Source organism: Mauremys reevesii, linkage group 3, assembly GCF_016161935.1.
Source record: "Mauremys reevesii isolate NIE-2019 linkage group 3, ASM1616193v1, whole genome shotgun sequence".
In the NCBI taxonomy this organism is placed as follows: Eukaryota; Metazoa; Chordata; order Testudines; family Geoemydidae; genus Mauremys; species Mauremys reevesii.
The window spans coordinates 120,927,682-120,949,741 of NC_052625.1; the positions used below are offsets into that span (position 1 = coordinate 120,927,682).

At 43.0% G+C, this 22,060-nt stretch overlaps 1 protein-coding gene across 1 annotated transcript in view; it reads right to left on the reverse strand.

Moving 5' to 3' along the window:
• Positions 1–22,060, reverse strand: part of SLC35F1 (solute carrier family 35 member F1) — a 366,249-nt gene that overhangs the window by 53,458 nt on the left and 290,731 nt on the right. Inside the window, exons 3-4 of the mRNA XM_039530814.1 lie at positions 21,091–21,218; positions 2,614–2,773 (exon numbers count right to left, since the gene is read on the reverse strand). Coding sequence (XP_039386748.1) covers positions 2,614–2,773; positions 21,091–21,218 — 288 coding nt within the window. The remainder of the gene's footprint in view (positions 1–2,613; positions 2,774–21,090; positions 21,219–22,060) is intronic.

The window sequence follows — 22,060 nt, forward strand, 5'->3', positions numbered from 1 at the left end:
TTTTATTTCACCGCCAGCATTTATTTATTTATTTATTTAGAGTCCGTCTTGACCGCATTACATAAATAGAACCAGCTCAGACATTTTACTTCATTAAAGGGGACATGTAACATAAACGTCATTCCCTGAATTTTAATAAAGTCATTTTACAATTTTAAAAGAGCTGTGATACTTGGCATGAAAGGCAGATGCTTGTGGTTGACTCTCTTCTCCTTGCATACCAATAAACACAGATACAGACAGTCCTTCAGGTCCAGGTCTACATTAAAAGCAGTGGTGGCTCCAGGCACCAGCGCTCCAAGCGCGTGCCTGGGGTGGCAAGCTGCGGGGGGCGCCCTGTCAGTCCCTGCGAGGGCAGCAGTCAGGCAGCCTTCCACGGCTTGCCTGTGGGAGGTCCCCGGTCCCACGGATTCGGCCGCAATTCGGTGGTGGGTACGCTGAAGCTGCGGCACCGGGGACCTCCCGCAGGCAAGCTGCCGAATCTGCAGGACCAGGGACCTCCCGCAGGCGCACCGCTGAATGCTGCCTGACTGCTGTGCTTGGGGCAGCAAAAAGGCAAGAGCCAACCCTGATTAGAAGCGGTAATGTGGGTACAGAATGTTCTGGGATCAAAATACCTAGTAGCCTTATCTGTATAGTACCAATGAATATGACAAATACTACTTGCTTCTTGCCAGTAAACTGCCAAGTGATTACCTCAATCTAATGACTTACTCTAGTTAGTATGAGATTGTCTCTTAACTTTTTCTTTCCCTAAATAGAACAAGTGAAGTCAAGTGAACTAATTAAAGTTGCTAGGGAGGAAGGGCACATGATGGATTCCACACAAATCTAGTTTCAATTTCCAAGTTTCCTCACATTCCTCCAGGCTTCTGTCTCCAAGTTTCCTGAAGAGCAATCTCTATAGCTGTACACTTGCTAAGGAGCAAAGGATAGAACCTCCTGGTCCCTGGCTCCTTTACCTAAGAGGCAGATCTTTTAGTACATTCCTAAGTGGCTTAGAACTTCACTGGACAGACTCCTTTTGTGTATGGTTCTCCCTCCTCCCCACCATTTCTCACAGCTGCTTCACTGGCTCCTGAATCTCTGCATGCCCTCCGCACCCTGATCCACAGCCCTGCAAGTTCCTAGTGAGCCACAGTGCATCCACCCAGTGAGGAGCAGGTGAATTGGTAGCCAGGATGTTTCCTTTGGTGCCTGAGGGTGAAATCCTGACCTTGCTGATGTCAGCGGGTGTCTTGCCATAGACTTCAATGGGTCCGGGATTGCATCCCAAAGTGTACAGCAGCTGAGGACTAACTCTTGAGAAATTTTTAAGGAGCACAGAGGGGAGCCCTGCTCTGGTGCATCTGAGCCAAAATATTTAAATCATTAATGAAAACTGCTTAAGTAAAAGGAATGGAAAAAATTGCAAGACACTATAGGTGTTTCTGTAAGGCTGTAGAAGCACTGTATGATATTGTATTGTATTAACTGAGAAACAGGCTATGATCTTGTAACTAAAATTACAATGCATTACACACATGCCCATGCAACCTTAACTTTGGCCTTTCCTGACTTTTGAGTGTAGGCAATGCTGCTGTTTTCTGAATGTAGCTTTATTTTTTGTGTAGACTTTTTCTTAATGCAGCTCTGATTTGCTGATTCATGGGACAGAGCAGATCTTCTCCTTTGTAACTGGAACAGAGTTGCTTCTTGGGTAGGGAGATGAAGTGAAAGTCTTCAGGACAGGAAAAGAGAAAGTGATGGGACAACACAGGCAGATCTGCTCTCTATAAACCCGCTCAGTTTTTGTTCTGTAGCATCTTGGCAAGTGCAGTTTTCTCTGCACTTACATTTGTATTCAGAACACTGACTTTAAAATCCCAGTGCATTATGCTCAACTCAAAATTCAATACTTATAATTTAGAATGAAAACGGCATCCAACTGCCAATTTTTGAAAAGAACTTGTTCTCTTCCCACATCAGTTGGGCTGGCACTAGAAAAATCAATGTGACAGAAGGTATTGATTGATGAAATGTAGCCCCTTCCATACTGCCCATCAGTGTGCTGTAATTGTGGCTAAACACACATTATTCATATAAGCCAAAAAAAGCATGTTTTACATATAAACAAGTTATTTCAGGTGTGATGCAGGCATCTCCACAATTAACCTTTATTTCAGATTTGGTGCAGCACACGATGGAGATTGTTAATTTGTGGGTTGGATGTGTCTGAGTATGCGACCAGTGAAGTAGACTGTGTGCAGAAAGTGAGCAAAAGGGAACAGAAGTGAGAAAACAGACTGGAGGGGCTGAGAGAGAATAGGGGGCTCAAAGATGCAGCCAAAAGCGGAGCAAGATTGCTGCTGAGGCTTGAAGTAAAAGGGTTTCAAGTCATCTCCCTAAGTGGCACTGACCCTCATTACTTGGGGTCATTTTATTCTATGGCTCCTTCCCTCAATGAATGGATGTTGAGGCATGGAGATGGTTGAAAACTCAGGAACACATTTAAACCCACAAATGATCTCCTGGGGCCTTTCCCTTCTTTGCCCCCTTCCTACCCTCTTGGATCACCTCAGAGTTACATAGCTTTCCCCAAATGAAATCACACAAATGTATCCAAAGACTCACCTGCTCCTTGTTGTCTCCCGACAAGGACATCTGCTCCTGCCATACAGCCCATGCCCAGAATGCAGACCACAATTCCAATGAAATGAACTGCCTTGTATCGGACCAGCAGGAAGAACCAGGACAGTAATATCACCACTGGGATAACAAAACAATCTAGGAGCTGTCAAGGAGGAGGAGAACAACAACAAAAAAGCATTGCTGCACAGGTTACTCTAAAAACACTGACCTAGTAACAATTAAAGGAGCAGAACAGAGGACTATTTACTGATAGTTTTCCTTACCAGAAACAGTGTGACCTAGTGGTTAAAACACAAGACAGGGAGCCAGGAATTCTGCATTTGATTCCTGGCTGTGCCACTGACTCACCATGTGACCTTGGTTAGATCATCCAAGGCCAGATTGTCGGTAGTGTTCATCATCCACAATTTGGGCCACATTTTGAAAATCTGGGCACAAGTGTCACAATGAGAGCTGAGCACTTTTGAAAATCTGACCCTTATTATGGATGATGAGCACTTGAAAAATCAAGCTCTGAGCTCATCTAAAGAAAAAAAAATCAGACCATTAATGCATTTCAATTTTCTCATCCATAAAATCTGGATAGTACCTCTTTCAAAGGGGTCTTGTAAGAATTAATCACGAATTGGCCTGATTTTCAGAGAGACCCACCAGCTAAGAAAATCAGATCAAATATTTGTAAAAGAGCTACCAGCATGCCACTGAAAGCCAAAGACTTTGAGCAAAATATTTGAAAGTGCCTAAGTAACTTAGAAGCCTAAGTCCCATTTCAAGGGCCAGATCCTCAAAGGGACTCAGGTGCTTAACTCCCATTGAAAATAATGGGAGTTATGTATCCAAATCCCTTTGAGAATCTGGGCCTTAGTCATTTAGAAGCTTAAATGCCATTAATTTACTCCTTTATGCTCAAGTAACTTTTGAAATTGGGACTTAAGCTCCTAAGTCACTTAGCTGCTTTTGAATATTTTTAGGAGAAAGTATAATGGACTTTACATGAAACTGGTTGTCTGACTTACATGATGGGTTTTCTGCTTCCATAAAACCAGTGGTTCACAGTACAGTTAATCAGTAAAACGAAAAGGTAAAAGGTATGTCTACACTATGGAGACCATACCAGCATAGCTATGCCAGCACAGTTCCATAGTGTAGACTTAGTCTACACTAACAGAAGTTACCCGGCCCCCATCAGAGGAACACCATCCCTGAACAATGTTCGCTATGTTGATGGAAGCATTCTTTCAGTGACCTGGCTGTGTCTGCACTTTGGGTTGAGGTGGGATCTGTTGGCATTGCAACGTTGATGCAGGGTATGGTTTTAACCCATACCTCACCAACATAGCAATGCAGATCCAACTTTCAAGTGTCAGCAAAACCAAACATTTTGAAAGACATGAAGTGAAGTTTGGCACCCATGTGCCATTAAACTTCAGTGGGAGCTGGTGCTGAATCCCACTTTGTGCCTTTCAGAATCTCTCCCTGAGTGTTTAATTGCAAGTTATATGGCTAGTAAGGCAAGGTATTTCACTATCTTGCTTATCCTTAAAGAAATTTATTACTTAGGGCTCCAGTGTATGCAGACTGTCTGTAAAACACTGGGAAGTTTTATTCTGTGTATTTCTCTGGATGTTATTCCCTTAATTTTTGAAATTTTGGGGGATGCAGGGTGGCTTTTTTTTCCATTGGAGCAATGGCCTAGCATCTGTATGTGTCTGCACTCTATTCTCTCAGTGTTGGTAACCATTATACTTAGAAAATATTACTGAATAATGACTATATCTCATTAAACTTGTGCTTACACACGTCTATTACAAATGTATATTAGGTGTAATACACAGCTACAACTGGATCAATTAAGGTCAGAATTTCAGCCTAAAAACATTGACTAAAAAGCAAAATAAAATGCCAAGATGTGTTTCCATTGCTCGGCCGCACTTGCTATTTGTATTATGCTTCTGAATTCAAGTAATAGGATGAATAGTAGCACAAGCACAAGCTTAACAATTCAAAATGGTATGTGAATATGACACTGGTGGATTTTATTGATCTCCTTACTTACAGTTTCAAAATGGAAAGTAAGCTTAAGAGAACATGCGGCTGTTTCTCTAAGTACCATGTGCCATCAGGATTCAGATTTACACAAGAGAACAGGCATTTCCTCATCTGTCACATTAGAAAGGACCAAAGGGGAACTGCCAATTAGAAGAGGAGAGGTGGGGGCAGAGAAATCCCTCTCCACATTCTACAGTACCTCAGGGCCAGTCACTGACAGGTGGCAGCTGTGAGGGGAAGCTCTCACCACACGATTTGCTTGAGGGCAGTGCTAATGAGGAGCCCTAACACAAGGAAGGGGAGTGTGTAATTGGAAGAAAATTCAATGAATGTTTGGAAAGGAAGAATCAGCTCAGCTGTTTCTTGCTGTTCTCCACTGGGAGTTTGCTGACCAGCACTTTTTCCTTTTGATATTGATACAGATCAGCAATTACTCCTGCACATTAGTGACCTTATTTCTAAAGCTCTCTCTCTCCCCTTTTCCAGAGACTTACGATACATTCCAGTTACATCCTTGCATGCACACTCTGTTTGCACAGATCGGAGAACAGATGTCACTGTCAGCAAGAGGGTACATGTTTGCAAATCACAAATATGATAAAACATAGTAATTGTTAAAAATGTTAACACCAGTGGGGGAAAAAAAATCTCTCAGATGTCTGTTATCAACCCTGGCTCAGAGGCAGTGCAATGTCTTTTAATTATCAACCACCTAGAGAAGTTTTGTCTGGCATATTAACATAAGAATATAAGAATTGCCACACCAGGACAGATCAGTGGATTGGTTAGTCTCATACCCTGTCTCCCAAAATGATTTAAATCAGAATTGTCACTAGAGGAATCCACAGAAGGGGATAGCAGGATATAGGTAAATTGAACCCACCCTCTACCTCAGCATCACGTGCAAGAAATGTTTAAATTGTGTATGACGACAAGTTTACCATCTTCCCATGACAAAAAGAGAGAATTTATCTGATGACGTCTGACCTGATTCTACCCTGGGTTTGGGTAGAATCAGGTCACTTTAACTTGGAAATATGGTATGTACAGGAACTTCTTTATAACATTTTAAATTAATTTTCCCATTGTATGCGCATTTAAAAATAATAAAAAATCAATTGCATCCTGGAAATGGAAAAATTAGCATGACAAGATACATGCTTGTCAAATATCAACTCAGGACCAACTTCACATATTTCACGATAATCGTTTGTTTAAAAAAAGCATACGGTGATTAGAACTTCCTGAAGATAATGACAATAATGTGTCCCTTTGGATTAATTTTGATCATGTAGAGACATTTCACTGGCAACAAAGAGACAAAATGTAGAAATTATACCAAATGGGATATACTGTAGTCAGTCAAATTGCTGTCTCATGACTGACTCTTCTTTACTAAATAATAAGTTAAATACCAGAACTGAAACATGAGTGAGGCATAAGTCATCTTATCACAATAAATACTTCACATTCAGGAAAGCAACAATTCTGCTTTTATAGATACACAATTTTCTTAATGATTGGAGTAAACAACTATTCTGCTCTGTAAATCAATCATAATGATTTATTTTATAGTGACAAATCTTGATATTGAAAGAAAGGGAGATTTTAGGGAAGTATGATGACTGGGTGAGAACTATTCAGTATAATCAACATAATTTGTGCGTTCTCTTTTGCATGACAGTTAATTGAACAACAAAAAGAGCCAGGCAGCAAGCAATGCACAGCTTCACAGTGTATTTTATCTGCAGGAATCGGGAATTATGTTCATTTTTCTCTTCTACCAAATAGGGAAAAAGGACAGAGAAAGTGCCATTAGCACTCCCTTCCCTATGTAAAAATAAACCTGAACAACATGCACTAATCGCATGCTAAATTAATTAATCGCGATCTGTTCTGCCCTCTAATGACAGATGTAAAATCAGCATAATTCATGGAAAAAATATGCAATGTAAGGAATATTACATGCATTGACTATGTGCTGACTGATGCTGCTGTACTGTAATTAAGACTGCTGGGTTGCACTGTTCTAGTTAATAATTTATGGGTCCGATCCTGAACTACTGATGTCAGAGTTTTGCTATTGATTTCAGTGGCATCAGTATCAGACTTTATGGGTGAGATCCATCAACAGACTTAGGCACTGCAAGACAGAGCCTTGGTCTACACTGGGGGGGATCGATAAGATATGCAACTTCAGCTATGCTATTCGCGCAGCTGAAGTCAAAGTATCTTAGTTCGACTTACCTGGCCATCTTCACAGCGGCAAGTCGACCGCTGCAGCTCCCCCGTCGACTCTGCTTACTCCTCCTGCTGAGGTGGAGTACGGGCATTGATTCGGGGATCGATTTATCGCGTCTAGACGAGACGTGATAAATCGATCCCCGATAGATTGATTACTACCCAACGATCCGGCAGGTAGTGTAGACGTGGCCACAGAGCTTAACTTTTTGGTGCCTGGAAGAATTGCAGAAACAAAACTGCGATCCACAAAGCCGAGTTAGGCATTTAGATTCCTTATACAATGAATGTGGAGAGAGAGGTGTCTAAGAGTGTGATCTACAAAAGCCAGCATGCTAGGCAGGGAGCCACCTAACCTAGCCTATGGGAGATGCTGAGGAGAGCAGCGTCCTAAACCCTGCCCCTCTTTTGGAGATAGATGCCTAAGTCAGGGCTGCAGGGAGGCACCTATCTCTGCTTAGTGAGTCACAAATGGGAACTACAGAGTAATTCCTTCTCTCTCGCCCTATGACTGTTCCACTGTGGATAAATACTTACATAGTCATTGGGCCAGAGAAAGAGAAAAAGAATGATTCTGTAGTCCAGTGGTTAGGGCACCCACCTGGGAGGTGGGAGACCCCAGGTATTATACCCCTGCTCCAATGACTCTTTATTTATACACAGTGGAACAGCTTCACCAGGAGAGACTGAGGGAGCCCACAACAGAATATCTCAAAGCTCAGTAATTGGAGGACTCTCATGAGACCTCCTATTCAAATCCTTTCTTCCCCTCTGCTAGAGATAGGGGGATTGAACCTGGGAACCCACATCCCAGGTGAGTGCTCTCACCAATGGGCTAAAAGTTATAAGGTGTGCACCACCTGCTCCTCTGGCCACATTTTTTGAATGGGAACCAATCTAGTAGGTGTGCGCAGAGGCTATGGGATTGGACTCTGCACACGAGATAAGCGGACAAATGCCCATAATCTCCTGGTTCATGATTCATTCTGGGGCTTGGGAAGCAGTTAGGCATCCAGAAGCATGATCAGGGGCAGAAACATAGACACAGAGGGAGCTTAGGCACCGAGTAGGATGACCAGATAGCAAGTGTGAAAAATCGGGACGGGGGTGGAGGGTAATAGGTGCCTATATAAGAAAAAGCCCCAAATATCGGGACTGTCCCTATAAAATTGGGACATCTGGTCACCCTAACACCGAGTAAGTTTAGGCCCTACAGGGTTAGGCAGAAATTTTGTGGGTTACAGAGGAGCCAAAACAGGGACATAGGTGTGTATACCCAAGACGTAGACCCCTAAGGTTTAGGCATCTAAACACCTTTGTGGATCCTACCCTATGTGCCGACTGTAATGTAACAAGAGTCTATCCTGTTTCTACTGTTTTAACACTGAAAGGAGGCATATGTTGTACACAACAGCACAGACATGCTTAAATATATACAGAATTTCAGCCTAAAAAGTGGCTTGTTATGCTTTTCATTACCATCTCCACTTCAGTTTGCACATCTCTCCTCATAAGAACACATATACTCAATTTAACTATATATCACACACACACAAATGGATAATGAAAGCATCTCTTAAGAAATTACGACTGTGTCCCGTCCTCCTCTTCCTCCCACCCCCGCCTCAAGCAGAACCATCAGCACTTCACATTGGATTGAATTGGGAAGAGATCTGCATCCATGTAGTCCAAGGTAAGACAAATCTTTTGAAGTACCTCATTGTTCAGCTCCCACTTGTGTTCCTGGTTAGAAGTGTCTTCTCAGAGAATCTGCTACTTTGTGCTGCAATTCTGGTAGGTAATCCACTGAGATCTCTATGTGTGAGATATGCACCAATTCCATAGTTGTATGGATTCTGCACATAAGGTCATAGAATCATAGGGTTAGAAGGGACCGCAAGGGTCATCTAGTATAACCCCCTACCAAGATGCAGGATTTATTCTGTCTAAACCATCCAGGACAGGTGGCTATCCAGCCTCCTTTTGAAAACTTCCAGTGAAGGAGCTTCCACAACCTCCCCAGGCAGTCTGTTGCATTGTCCTGCTGTTCTTACAGTTAGGATGTTTTTCCTGAGATTTAATCTAAAATCTGCTGCGATGTAGTTTGAACCTATTGCCTCTCGCCCTGCCTCTGAGGCAAGAGAGAACAACTTTTCTCCATCTTATTCCTCCTTGATGATTTATATAATACATTGCTGCAGCTGTTGTTCAGCATTGCTCTGATCAAGTGGCCCCGATGTGGGGTAAGAAATGATGGCAGGCATAATGGATTGCCCTGATATGGAGGGTGGTCTCATGTTGGGTCCATTTGCCTTGAGCTCTGAAGTCCTGAAAATGTGCACCCCAGCCTAGCAGGAAGGCATTTTTCACAGAAGAGTGGAGATGCAGGAATGGAAGTCCCACATAGACCTTTTGGGGATTCTTCTACCAATTGAAACAGTTGAGGACCCTTTGAGGTATTGACACCTGCTTGGATAGACTTTGTTTGTTGGATGCCTAGACTGTTCTCAGCCAAGTTTGAAGATAGCAGGACTGTAGTCTTGCCAAAAATAAATTACAAACATATAGGCTGCCATGTGGTCCAGGAGTTGAAGGCGAGCTGTCACTGTGGCTTGTTGTCTCTACTGTATTGTGGAAATCAAGGCTGGACATTATAGCAAACCTGTGTGTGGGTAAGTATGCTCTGGTGGTGGTGAAGGCCACAGTAGGCCCAGTTAAGGTAATTCGTTGTGTAAGTGTGAGAGCTGACATTTCCAAGCTGAAGCTGAGGCCCAAGTAGAAGAATAGGGGTAGGATCTTGTTGTTTGCTGAGAACTGAGTGACCCTTTACAAGCCAGTCATCCGGATAGGGAAATATAATTATTTCCATCTGGCAGAGATGGGCTGCTGTGGCTGAGAGGATCTTGGTAAAGATCCTGGGGTAGTGGAGAGACCTAAAAGTAGGACACCGTATTGGTAGTGGTCTCTGATGATGACGAAGCATAGAAAATGTCTGTGGGACAGGTGTATGGCTATAAAAAACAAACCAGGCATCCTGAACATAAAGGGAGACAAACCAATCTCCAATGAGGAAAGTATCTCTGGTAGGGTTACCATTCTGAACTGTTGAGAGAGGATGAAAGTGTTCAAACTCCTGGGGTCCAGAATTGGTCTCCAACTCCAGGACACAGCCCCAAGATCAGAGCTGCCAGACCTCCACACCCTGCCAATGACACTGTGCAGAAGATGGAGTCCCCCACATGACCTGATCCTGACTATCCATCAAGAAAAGTTCATCTGCCTTATTGGCAGTGGTGAGCATTGTATGCTTAGCGTGTGCATTCTGTTTTGGTGATTGTTAATAAATAGAGGTTAAGTAGGATATTACTGTGTAAGGCTCTCTCATTGGTAAAAGATCCGTAAACCTGCAAAAGATTAAGCCTTCAGTCCACAGGGAATGGGTGTTTGCTCTGAGCCCATGGAGGAGCAGTGCCCAGAGCCCACAGAGGGGTAAAATTAGGTGCCTTTTGCCTGGAGCCCTACAAACTGGGAAAGGGTGGAGGGTGCCTAAATCAGCTGGGTTATGCCTTGAGCCCTAGGAACTGGGTAGAGGTGGGATGTCCTAAGCCTGGTCTACACTAGGCGTTTAAACCGGTTTTAGGAGCGTAAAACCGATTTAACGCCACACCCGTCCACACAAGGAGGCACCTTATATCGATTTTAATGGCTCTTTAAATCGGTTTCTGTACTCCTCCCCGATGAGAGGAGTAGCGCTAATATCAGGATTAACATATTGGAATAGGTTTAGTGTGGCCACAAATCGACGGTATTGGCCTCCGGGCGGTATCCCACAGTGCACCACTGACCGCTCTGGACAGCATTCTGAACTCGGATGCACTGGCCAGGTAGACAGGAAAAGCCCCGTGAACTTTTGAAATTCATTTCCTGCTTCCCCAGCGTGGAGAGCTCATCAGCACAGGTGACCACGCACAGCTCATCTGCACAGGTAACAATGCAGTCTCCTGAGAATCGAAAAAGAGCTCCAGCATGGACTGCACGGGAGGTACTGGATCTGATCGCTATATGGGGAGAGGATTCAGTGCTAACAGAACTGCGTTCCAAAAGACGAAATGAAAAAGTATTTGAAAGAATTTCTAAGGCTATGACGGATAAAGGCCACAGCAGGGACTCAGTGCAGTGCAGAGTGAAAGTTAAGGAGCTCAGACAAGCCTACCAGAAAACCAAAGAAGCAAACGGAAGGTCTGGGGCAGGTCGAAAAACATGCCGCTTCTATGCTGAGCTGCATGCAATTTTAGGGGGCTGCGCCACAACTACCCCACCCCTGACCGTGGATTCCGAGGTGGGGGTTGTAATCTCTGCCATGTCTGAGGATTATGCAGACGGGGAAGATGAAGATGAAGAAGAGGAGGACGACCTAGCAGAGAGCACACAGCACTCCGTGAGCCCCAGCAGCCAGGAGCTTTTTCTGACCCTGACGGAATTACCCTCCTCCCAAGCAACTATCCCAGACAATGACGCCATGGAAGGGACCTCTGGTGAGTGTACCTTTGCAAATAGCAAACATTGTTTTTTAAGCAAGCGTTTTTTAATGATTGATTTGCCCTGAGGACTTGGGATGCATTCGCAGACAGTATAGTTACTTAGAAAAGTTTGTTAACATGTCCGGGGATTGAGAGGAAATTCTCCAGGGACATCTCGATGAAGCGCTCCTGTAGGTACTCCAGAAGTGTTTGCAGAAGGTTTCTGGGCAAGGCAGCCTTGTTCCACCCACCATGGTAGGACACTTTACCACGCCATGCATGTAGCAAGTAATCAAGTATCATAGCATGGCAAAGCATAACAGCGTATGGTCCCGGTGATTGCTGGCATTCAAGAAGCATCCATTCTTTATCTCGCTGTGTGATCCTCAGCAAAGTGATATCGTTCAGGATAACCTGGTTAAAAATCAGGAATTTAAGTAAGGGGGATGGCCATTTTCCTACTGGGTTCGTGGACTGCAGCAGCTTAAAAAAAAACCTTTCCTGCATGTAGCCAAGCGGGGGGAGGGGAGGAGTGAAATGCCGACGATCTTTTTTGTGTTTGGTCACTGGCGATCTTCCCCAAGCTACCAGCCATGCAGTGGGTGGGAGGGTGGGTGGGAAGGGTGTTGATTAGCAGGGAGCTAGCGTGGTATTAGCCATGCATTGGGGGGAGGGGTAAATCACTGCAGAAGCTGAAAGACAGTGGCTTACCATGGCCGCATGCAAGTTGAATTCTGATGCCTGGACCTGTGTCTGTGAGATCTGTAACTCCAGAGCTGCAGGCACTCACTATTAAGATGAAAAATGCGACCTTGTGGGGAAATCACATGTGCTATGTAAGGTGAATAGTGCTGTTCACTGTGAAAGAGTATAACCATTGTTCTGTAAAATGTATCTTTTTAAATATTTCTCTCCCTCATGCAGCTGCAAATATTTCAAGCGTCCCTCCTCCATCCCAAAGGCTAGCACAGATAAGGCGGAGGAAAAAGAAGACGAGAGATGAAATGTTCTCGGATATTATGGAAGTTACATGCAATGAAAGAGCTCATCTGAATGAGTGGAAGGACGTGGTATCAAATTACAGGAAAGATGCCAGTGAACGTGAGGACAGGAGAGACACCCGAGATGAGAGGTGGCGGCAGGAAGACCGTCAGGAAAATCAGAGGTGGCGGCAGGAAGATCAGCGGTGGCGGGATGCAACTCTGGGGCTGCTGCGTGATCAAACTGACATGCTCCGGCGTCTGGTGGAGCTTCAGGAACGGCAGCAGGATCACAGAGTGCCGCTGCAGCCCCTGTATAACCACCCTCAACCCTCACCATGTTCCATATCCTCCTCACCCAGACGTGTAAGAACGCGTGGGGGGAGGCTCCGTGCACCCGCCCACTCCACCCCCGTGGACAGCCCAACCAGAAGGCTGTCGTTAATGTGAAATTTTTTTAACGGCCTTCTCCATCCTTCCTATCCTCCTCCCAAACCACACCCTTCATTCTCTCCCTCTTTTTTATAATGAATTAATAAAGAATTCATGCTTTCTAAACGAGAGTGACTTTATTTGCATAAGTAAGCTGTACTCGAAGGGGGAGGGTGAGTTGCTTACAGGGAATGAGTCAATCAAGGGGGTTGGGTGTTCATCAACAAACACAGCAGTCACACTGTACCCTGGCCATTGATGAAGCTCGTTTTCAAAGCTTCTCTGATGCTCACCGCTTCCTGGTGTGCTCTTCTAATCTCCCTGGTGTCTGGCTGCGCGTAATCAGCGGCCAGGTGATTTGCCTCAGCCTCCCACCCCGCCATAAAGGTCTCCCCCTTACTCTCACAGAGATTGTGGAGAATACAGCAAGCAGCAATAACATAGGGGACATTGGTTTGGCTGAGGTCTGAGCGAGTCAGTAATGTCCACCAGCGCGCCTTTAAACGGCCAAATGCACATTCCACCACCATTCTGCACTTGCTCAGCCTGTAATTGAACAGATCCTGACCACTGTCCAGGCTGCCTGTGTATGGCTTCATGAGCCATGGCATCAAGGGGTAGGCTGGGTCCCCCAGGATAACGACAGGCATTTCAACATCCCCAACTGTTATTTTCTGGTCTGGAAAGTAATTCCCTTGCTGCAGCCGTTTAAACAGAGTAGTGCTTCTGAATACGCGAGCGTCATGAACCCTCCCTGGCCATCCCACGTGGATGTTGGTGAAACGTCCCTTGTGATCCACCAGTGCTTGCAGCACCATTGAAAAGTACCCCTTCCGGTTTACGTACTGGGTGCCCTGGCGCTGCGGTGCCAAGATAGGGATATGGGTTCCATCTATCGCCCCCCCCCACAGTTAGGGAATCCCAGTGCAGCAAAGCCATCCACTATGGCCTGCACGTTTCCCAGAGTCACAATCTTTCGTAGCAGCAGCTTAGTGATTGCTTTGGCTACTTGCATCACAGCAGCCCCCACAGTAGATTTTCCAACTCCAAATTGATTCCTGACTGACCGGCAGCTGTCTGGCGTTGCAAGCTTCCACAGGGCTATCGCCACTCGCTTCTCTACTGTGAGGGCTGCTCTCATCTTGGTATTATGGCGTTTCAGGGCAGGGGCAAGCAAGTCACAAAGTTCCATGAAAGTGCCCTTACGCATGCGAAAGTTTCGCAGCCACTGGGAATCATCCCACACCTGCAACACAATGCGGTCCCACCAGTCAGTGCTTGTTTCCCGGGCCCAAAATCAGCGTTCAATGGATAGAATCTGCCCCATTACCATCAGGATCTGCAACGCTCCGGGGCCCGCGGTTTGAGAGAATTCTGTGTCTACATCCTCATCACTGTCATCGCCGCGCTGCCGTATCCGCCTCCTCCTCGCCTCGGTTTGAAGGTCCTGGTTCACCATATACTGCACGAGAGTGCGCGAGGTGTTTAAAACATCCACGATTGCGGTATTGAGCTGAGCAGGGTCCATGCTTGCTGTGCTATGGCGTCTGCACAGTTCACCAAGCAAAAAAGGCGCGAAACGGTTGTGTGCTGCTTTCAGGGAGGGAGGGGTAAGGCTGTACCCAGAACCACCCGCGACAATGATTTTTGCCCCATCAGGCACTGGGATCTCAACCCGGAAATGCCAAGGGGCGGGGGAGGCTGCGGGAACTATGGGATAGCTACGGGATAGCTACCCACAGTGCAACGCTCCAGAAATCGACGCTAGCCTCGGACCATGGACGCACACCACCGATTTAATGTGTTTAGTGTGGCCGCGCGCACTCGATTTTATACAATCTGTTTTGCAAAACCGGTTTATGTAAATTCGGAATAATCCCGTAGTGTAGATGTACCCCTCGAGTGTGTGGGCAACAAATTTAGGTTAAAACTGAGTGCCTTAGAGTGTGTGTAACAGAGAATTTTGTGTGGGTAACACTTCAGAGGCACTGAGCCTGGTACTGACATTAATACTACTTGAGGTTGCTTACTAGAAGGCTTCTCAGTATGTGGCATGGTCTTTTTAGTCAGTGCCGGATCTCGGTAGTAGAGGAGATAGAAGCATCAGTGGTACACATGCCAGGTTGTTTAGTTTCCTTGGTTCCAGTTTGAGAGGTGACTTAGCTCTTCTCTTGGTTTCTTCCTCTGGAGAACTGGGTCTCTTTTTCAAAATGTCTGGACAACTCTGAAGGATCCCCAGGGTCTTTGCTTACCAGAGCAAAAATATTCACAAATATTCACTGCACTAGGCAGTGAAGCCAAAATGTGGGGGTGGAGAGATTTGGACCCTGTGGGTCTCAGAAAATGCTCTATAAGATGGAATTTTAGTCGGTCCTCCCTCCATTTTCTGCATCTGCTTTTGAATCTAGAGCAGACCTTACATTTGGAAGGGATGTGAGTCTCTCTGAGGCAGTGGAGGCAGATAGAATGCCTGTTGCTGCAGGGCAAATACCTGAGGCAGGTGTGACAGGGTTTGAAGCCCAGACTTTTGGGCATAACATTTTAGGAAGGCTAGAGGAGGATGAATCAGAATACTGGTCCCAACAAGGCAAAAAAAGGAGGAAAGGGGGATCCGCCCCCAACCCCCCCCCCCACATTTTTGCTAAATAACCAAAAATAAAGAAAAGTTAAAGAAAAAAGAAAGAGAACAATTAAGAGAAGAAAACAGCAAGCTGCATTGATAGCTAAAATGGACATCGTGACATTCCATATCAAGCCACAAGAAATTGAGAAGGAATGGGAGCCACAGTGCGCCTGCCCTTCCTGTATTTGTATCCTCGCTCTGGAGCACAAGAATGTGCAGGGCACAGTGGCAGACTAATAGACACTGCTGACAAAATCTCTGACCAACAATGCATGGAGGCACGCACATCCTGAAGTGGAAGCGACTACAGGGAAAATAACTCAAAGAACATACTTTTATTGTTGGTCTCCAGATGTCTATAAATCCGAGGTTTTACTATCTTCGTTTTTATCATGCCAGTCAAAGGCTTGAGTGCCCAAGGAATAAATTACCAGATAAATCACCATTTAGAAAAATGGCTCTCCCTTCTGCAATGGTCTTTTTTGGTGGCTCCGTATGCATACACTATAGTACTGTGGCAGAGAGCTTTGAAGAAGCAGCCTAAAGAGTTGTTTGATGTAGAATAAGGAAAACAATTAATACCAGATAATACAACAGAACAGCATATACTGCACTGCATGTAGCTAAGACTCAGGGATTAATTAGGGCTGGCCTAAGTGATGAGATGGTGTTTGGCTGCTGTGCTGAAGACCTGGATTTTGGAAATGAATGTGAGATTCTCAGTCTTTAGACATTTGGGACCAGATTTTCAAAAGAGCTCAAAGCCAGACTTTCAAATGTTCAGCACCCATGTATTCAAAGTTTGTTTCCTGCCAGCATCATGAAGCACATAAATATTTAAAGAGATTGAATGATCTACCATCTTGGAGAAAGATAGGGTGTTATTATGAGGCCAATCAGATTGGAAAGGGTATTTCATCTAATGAAACAGAGCCAGATCCCTTACTCATGATGAACTACACCAAACTCTGAAAGCAATCTCATTGAAATGAATGGGACTGCTTGCTGGGGAAAAAAGCACTACTGAATGTGAGTAAACGGGGCGAGGGAGCAGAATCTGTCTCATAATGCTGTATGATAAAATGGGGAAGAAGTGAGCTGGAAGGCAAGTTAGATATGTTTGTATCACACACAATATGTTTAACAGAAAACTTTATAACACTGGTAAGATGAGCATGATGTAATATCTTGTAAATACAGTACCAGGAAACTGAAGTTCAAAAAATATACTTTATGTGAATACTGAGTCTAGACCTAAACAACAAAGAAATTCAGAACTTCTTATTACCTTGGGGAAAGGAGTTTTATCTGAGGTGGAAAGTGGTATCTTAAAACATCTCTTGAATAGTTACTAAACCTTCCATAGAACTACACCAGGGACATGTAAAAACAGCAAAGATAAATAGGGAAAGCAATACTTCATACAGTCCTAGAAGTTAACTGTATAATCTTAAAGTCAGCCCTAAGGGAGCTGGTTTGAATGTACACAGGACTATTAGATATGCTCTATACACCCGATACAGCTGAAATGCGAGAGGACTGCATCACTCAATGCAGGTTAGGTTAATTTATCACAAAATAGATAGGCAAAATAGAAAATATTTTACAAGTTCATAGCCATTTGGGGATCAGGACTCAGCTGTCTGAGACAATTAAATGTGATCTGCCTATAGACTATAGTGCATTGGTGCATCCTGAAATGGCCAGTTTCTGGTGTGTTCAAATTTATCTACTGGGTGAATTACTCTGCTCCAAACCATACTGCCCTTTCTCTTGGTTCGCTGCAGGAATTTTTAAATGAAAGAACATGTTATGAGACATATCAGCTGGGAAGGAACGGCTTTTCTATAAGGTAGCATCTGCTGCCCTCAGGCCATTCCTCAGTGGCCATGATGTAGATGCACAAAGGACAGACTGAAACCATAAGAGGGCCAGACTGATTTTATGACCATTATGCCACAGTGCCAAGATGCCAGATGCACAATGGAAATACTGCATTATACTACAGTAACTGCCATATTGGGTGAGTCCAATGGTCATTCTAGTCCCGTATCCTTTGCTCTAATCTTGGCCAATACCAGATGTTTAAAGGAAGATAGAAATGGAAAATTACATAATAATCTGCCCTGGTGGAAATTTCTTCCTAACTCCAGGCAGTTAGTGATTGGCTTATACCCTGACATGTAAAATATGAAATTCAGAGTGGCTTTAAACCAAACTGTTATACACAACCTACTCTACAGTATGAGTCTCCTGACTTTTATATTATTAAAAAAGAGAGAATATTGTGGTACTAGACATAACACTGCTTTGTTTTCATCTCACAATGGTGAATCCAGGAGCCAATTGAACTGAACAACTCACTGTCAGACAGTGACTGTGGAAGAACTTTGAAATATTTAATCAGAAACACATCCAGAAGTTAATGATATGGCCCAAATTCTGCTCTCATTTATGCCAGTGTAACCCCATTAGCTTGAACAACTGGCAGTTTTGAACAGATATTATGAAACGTATATGAAAAACTCACTAGAAACCCCTTTCTATTCTAGCCCAAAGGACCAAAGTCTATAAGGGGATGTTTTAGGGGATGTGTGGGCGTTGGGCAGCGGGAAAAGAGGGGTGGCATTTTATGTCTTTCTCACAGACTGTGGGATAACATGCATAGAAACAAGATTGAGTTCCTGTTTACACTGGAAAATCTGACAATCCTAAAAAGCATAATGCTGTTTGGCAAACACTACCACAGCGGGTTTGGAGTTGTAAACTGAAACTAAAACAGCAAATCGGTTTTATTAAAAGTTTAATTTTCTAATTAAACTTTGGATTTTTGCTGGGAGCTGCGTAATGTTTCTTTCCTAAAAGCACCCCAAGCTCAGTACATTTACACGTTAGTTTTGCATGATGTAGCAGAGACTCCATGTGATAAAGGGTGTATGTTGTAAAGCTGATTTTCTACTGAAATGGTCCATATACCACTGCTATAAAAATAGTGAAAGATTTCTCATTCATTGAAGTGTCATTGTTAAGCTGTTAAAGAAGTGCAACAATATACTTATTCTCCGCATGTCAGAGAAGACTGAGTGTAAAATCTGTCCAGAATAAGATTCTTATTAAACACAGTCAAAGGGCTAGATTCTCTGCTGCTGCACATCAGCATAGTTCTCATGAAGCTGTAACGATTTACACTGAAAGTCTGACCCAAGGTTTCTTAGGGCCATTTCTGAAAAGGATTGAATGCCTCCCACTCTGTGTTGATGGCATGCAGCATCTTATAGGAGATGCTCTGAAGAGAATAGTCCTGTTCCCTTTCTAATAAATGAGTTCCTTGGAACAGCTTGATTTCATCAATCTTTTTACCAACTTCCCTTCTTCCATCTTCTTTCCCTGTCAGCAACCCGGGAACTTTTGTTCAAGCTTAATGATGCACTATTTTTATGATATTTCCTGGGTATAGTAAAACTTGGGTCACAATTCATGAAATGTGTTATTTGGTTCATTCCTCATCTCAACCCATTGATTTATGCTCATCTCAGTCTGCCTGCTTTTAGGGCTCAGCTACACTTGAAAGTTAATTTGGATTAAGTTAGGGTGTGAATTTAAAGCACAAATCAATATTTCTGAATAACTCCATGTTTGGACAAGCCCTAAGACAATCCAGGACAGCTATGGGAATGGGAGACACTACAGTCTCATTTTCTTGGCAAAAGGCCTCATGGCATTTGAACTTCCAGCTCTTCTCTCCTCCAAGCCGTGTGGGAAGGAGAATAGAACCCCTTTACCACCTCTGTGTGCAAGAGGACTAAAGGGCCAGCAGTATCTCTCCTATGGCATTTCTCCTATTTCCACCTTCACCACCTGCCTCAGGATGGACAGAGTGAGGATCCTAGCTCTACCCTCTTTCTCTGTTCTCCATAGGGGTAAGATCCATCATGGCAGAAATTAAGTGTTAATGAAACTACAGTAGCTTAATGAAATGCATAGATGAGACCTTCTTGTGAGGAACTGTGAACACCAGTGAGGATAAATGATGCAAAGGGGCATAGAGAAACTAGAAATATGGGCAATAAACAACAAAAGAAGATTCAGTTTAGGAAAATGCAAGCTCAAAAATATTCAGTGAGACGTACAAATGTGGAAATGTTGGGATCTCAGTAGGCAGCAAATTGGATGGGAGATCACAATGCAATGTGGCAGCAAAAAATAAGCTTTTACAAAAATTGATTGTATCACTAAATCTATCACAGAGCTGGTCAAATAATTCCATCAAGTATTTAATTTGACAACGTTCACGATATTTCAATTAATTATTTTAGTTACTTACCCAGTTTTTAGAACTGGCCAAATAATTCACAAACCAGGCTGCTGAAGCACATTTATATGGGTGAATGAGAAAGGCAGATACATAGACAGATACAAAGACCTATAAAGACCAAGTACAGGGGGTTGTGTGCCCGTATAAGTAGTGTAGAACCTTGCTCAGGGAGATCTATACAAAAATAGTAGTATTGATTTTGGTTTTATGATGATAGATTTTTCCATTCCACTAGGTATAAAATAACAGAGTTATTTGTGTGTTGTGGGGGGGGTAGGATTGTTATTAAGTTCTCAATAATTTCCTTTGAAAAGGTGCTACAGGTAATTTTAAATATGTATTTGTGTTTCAAAGAAGTCTGAAAGCCAAATTCTGGAAGCAGAAGCACTTATAGTTGCTCACATTGATTTGAAATGTTTCATATAATCCTTACAACTGCAAAGTTTCCCCTCATTCTTGCATCTTATTCAGGCACAATTCGTTTTTTAGTACCAACACTGCTCACTCAAGCATGGAAGAGATATGTTCTTAATTATCTCTGCTTTTTCAGGACATTAACTGCTGCTTATTTATTTTACTGGCTTTATAGCAAGTTTCAAGCAAGTAAGGTATAAATACGATCAGACTATCTAAGGGTGCCATGCTATTTAGACATTATATAGAGTGGAAATGTTTTATTTCAGAATGATCAACATCAATTTGTGTAGCTATGTCCAGAGATATACATTTTCCATTATGAATTTCTATTACTTTTTCTCCGTTACAATGGAAAAAACCTAAGTCTTTAAAATTTACAGGCTATACCTTTAAATAGACTGTTCCTATTGTGTTTGTGTGTTGGGGGAGGAGGGTTATGGGGTTCTGTTTTGGGAGTTTTTGTTGATTTTTGGAGAGGGCAAACTGTGCCTGAAATAAATGCATGTGATTACTTGATTTAGGACAGTGAAAAATGTGGTTGTAATTTTCCAATTACAAACTGAGTCTACACAAATGGGTGTTTACTCTTTAAAATATATTATTAAAGGACCAAGCCAAGTAGCTTAGCCCCAAACATCTGAGAGTGAGTAATTTACACAACATTTTCTTTTTCTACAGATTGCAGAATGGTCAGCATTAAAATTAGCAAAAGATGAAAACAAACAAAAAAAAAGACATAATTTTATGAGTGTGAGACATCATAAAGAGGAAGACAAAGAAGGAATTGGGTTTCTGATCCTGCCCTGTTGAAGTGAATGGGGACTTTACCATTGACTTGGTGCAGAATCAAACCCTGAGAGAGGAAATCATCTGAGTACTTACCTGTACACTAGTAAGAGTGGTGTATTGGTAAGCTTTGACTACCAGGTAATTGGCTTCTATATCTATTATCCCCAGGATCATGTACTTCCACCATCTCCGTTTCAAAATTGCCAACAAGTTTTCTTCTCCTGTGTTGGTAGATAAAAACAAACATACAATTACATATAAAGAGTCAGAAACACACCCACAAACTATGTCTCATGAGAGATTATACTATAGAATCTTATGCAATCCAATTAGTGGATAGATTCAATTGAACATAAATCCAGATTGTGACTTAAATATAGTTAAAACTGAAATATTTACAAGGTATTTTAGGTAGGTAAAAACTAACACCTTATTTGTCTTTCAATTCAACACCACAAAGCAAGCTGGTTGTCTGGGTTTTCAGTTCACTTGGGTTTTAAAAACTTGCCATGAAAAATGATTTGAACTTAAACAATTTTTGGTAATATTTCCTAAGAATATTTTGTTGTTCAGTTTATGTATGTCCTGACTACAGAATAATAAATATGATGTAAAACATGATGCAAAAGGTTCTCATTTAAAGTAGGACAGCAACAGTATGTAAGGGTATCAGAGTAACCAAGCAGAACAGTAACAGAATAATCAGGCTTATTATAAAGTTTAAAGGAAAGTTATTGTGATCTTAGGTGCAGATTCAAAACTGTAGGACTAGTTTAGAGAAAGGTTGCACAGAGACAAACAGATCTTGCATGACTGGTAGCTCTGCTTCCAGAGTCAATTGTTGAGCAACTAGATTTGTTCTTCAATGCCCTGGCAATGGAATCCTGCCAGTCACACAATACTTAATTTCTACTACATGAAGACTGTCAGCACAACATGGCTTGCAGATCAAATCCATAACTTCGGAAAGGTCAGACAGTTCTAATTCTGGGCCAAGATTATTACTGTTCTCAGTTCAAAGGAAACCAAACACGCATTCACCAGGGACAGATAACCCTATTAT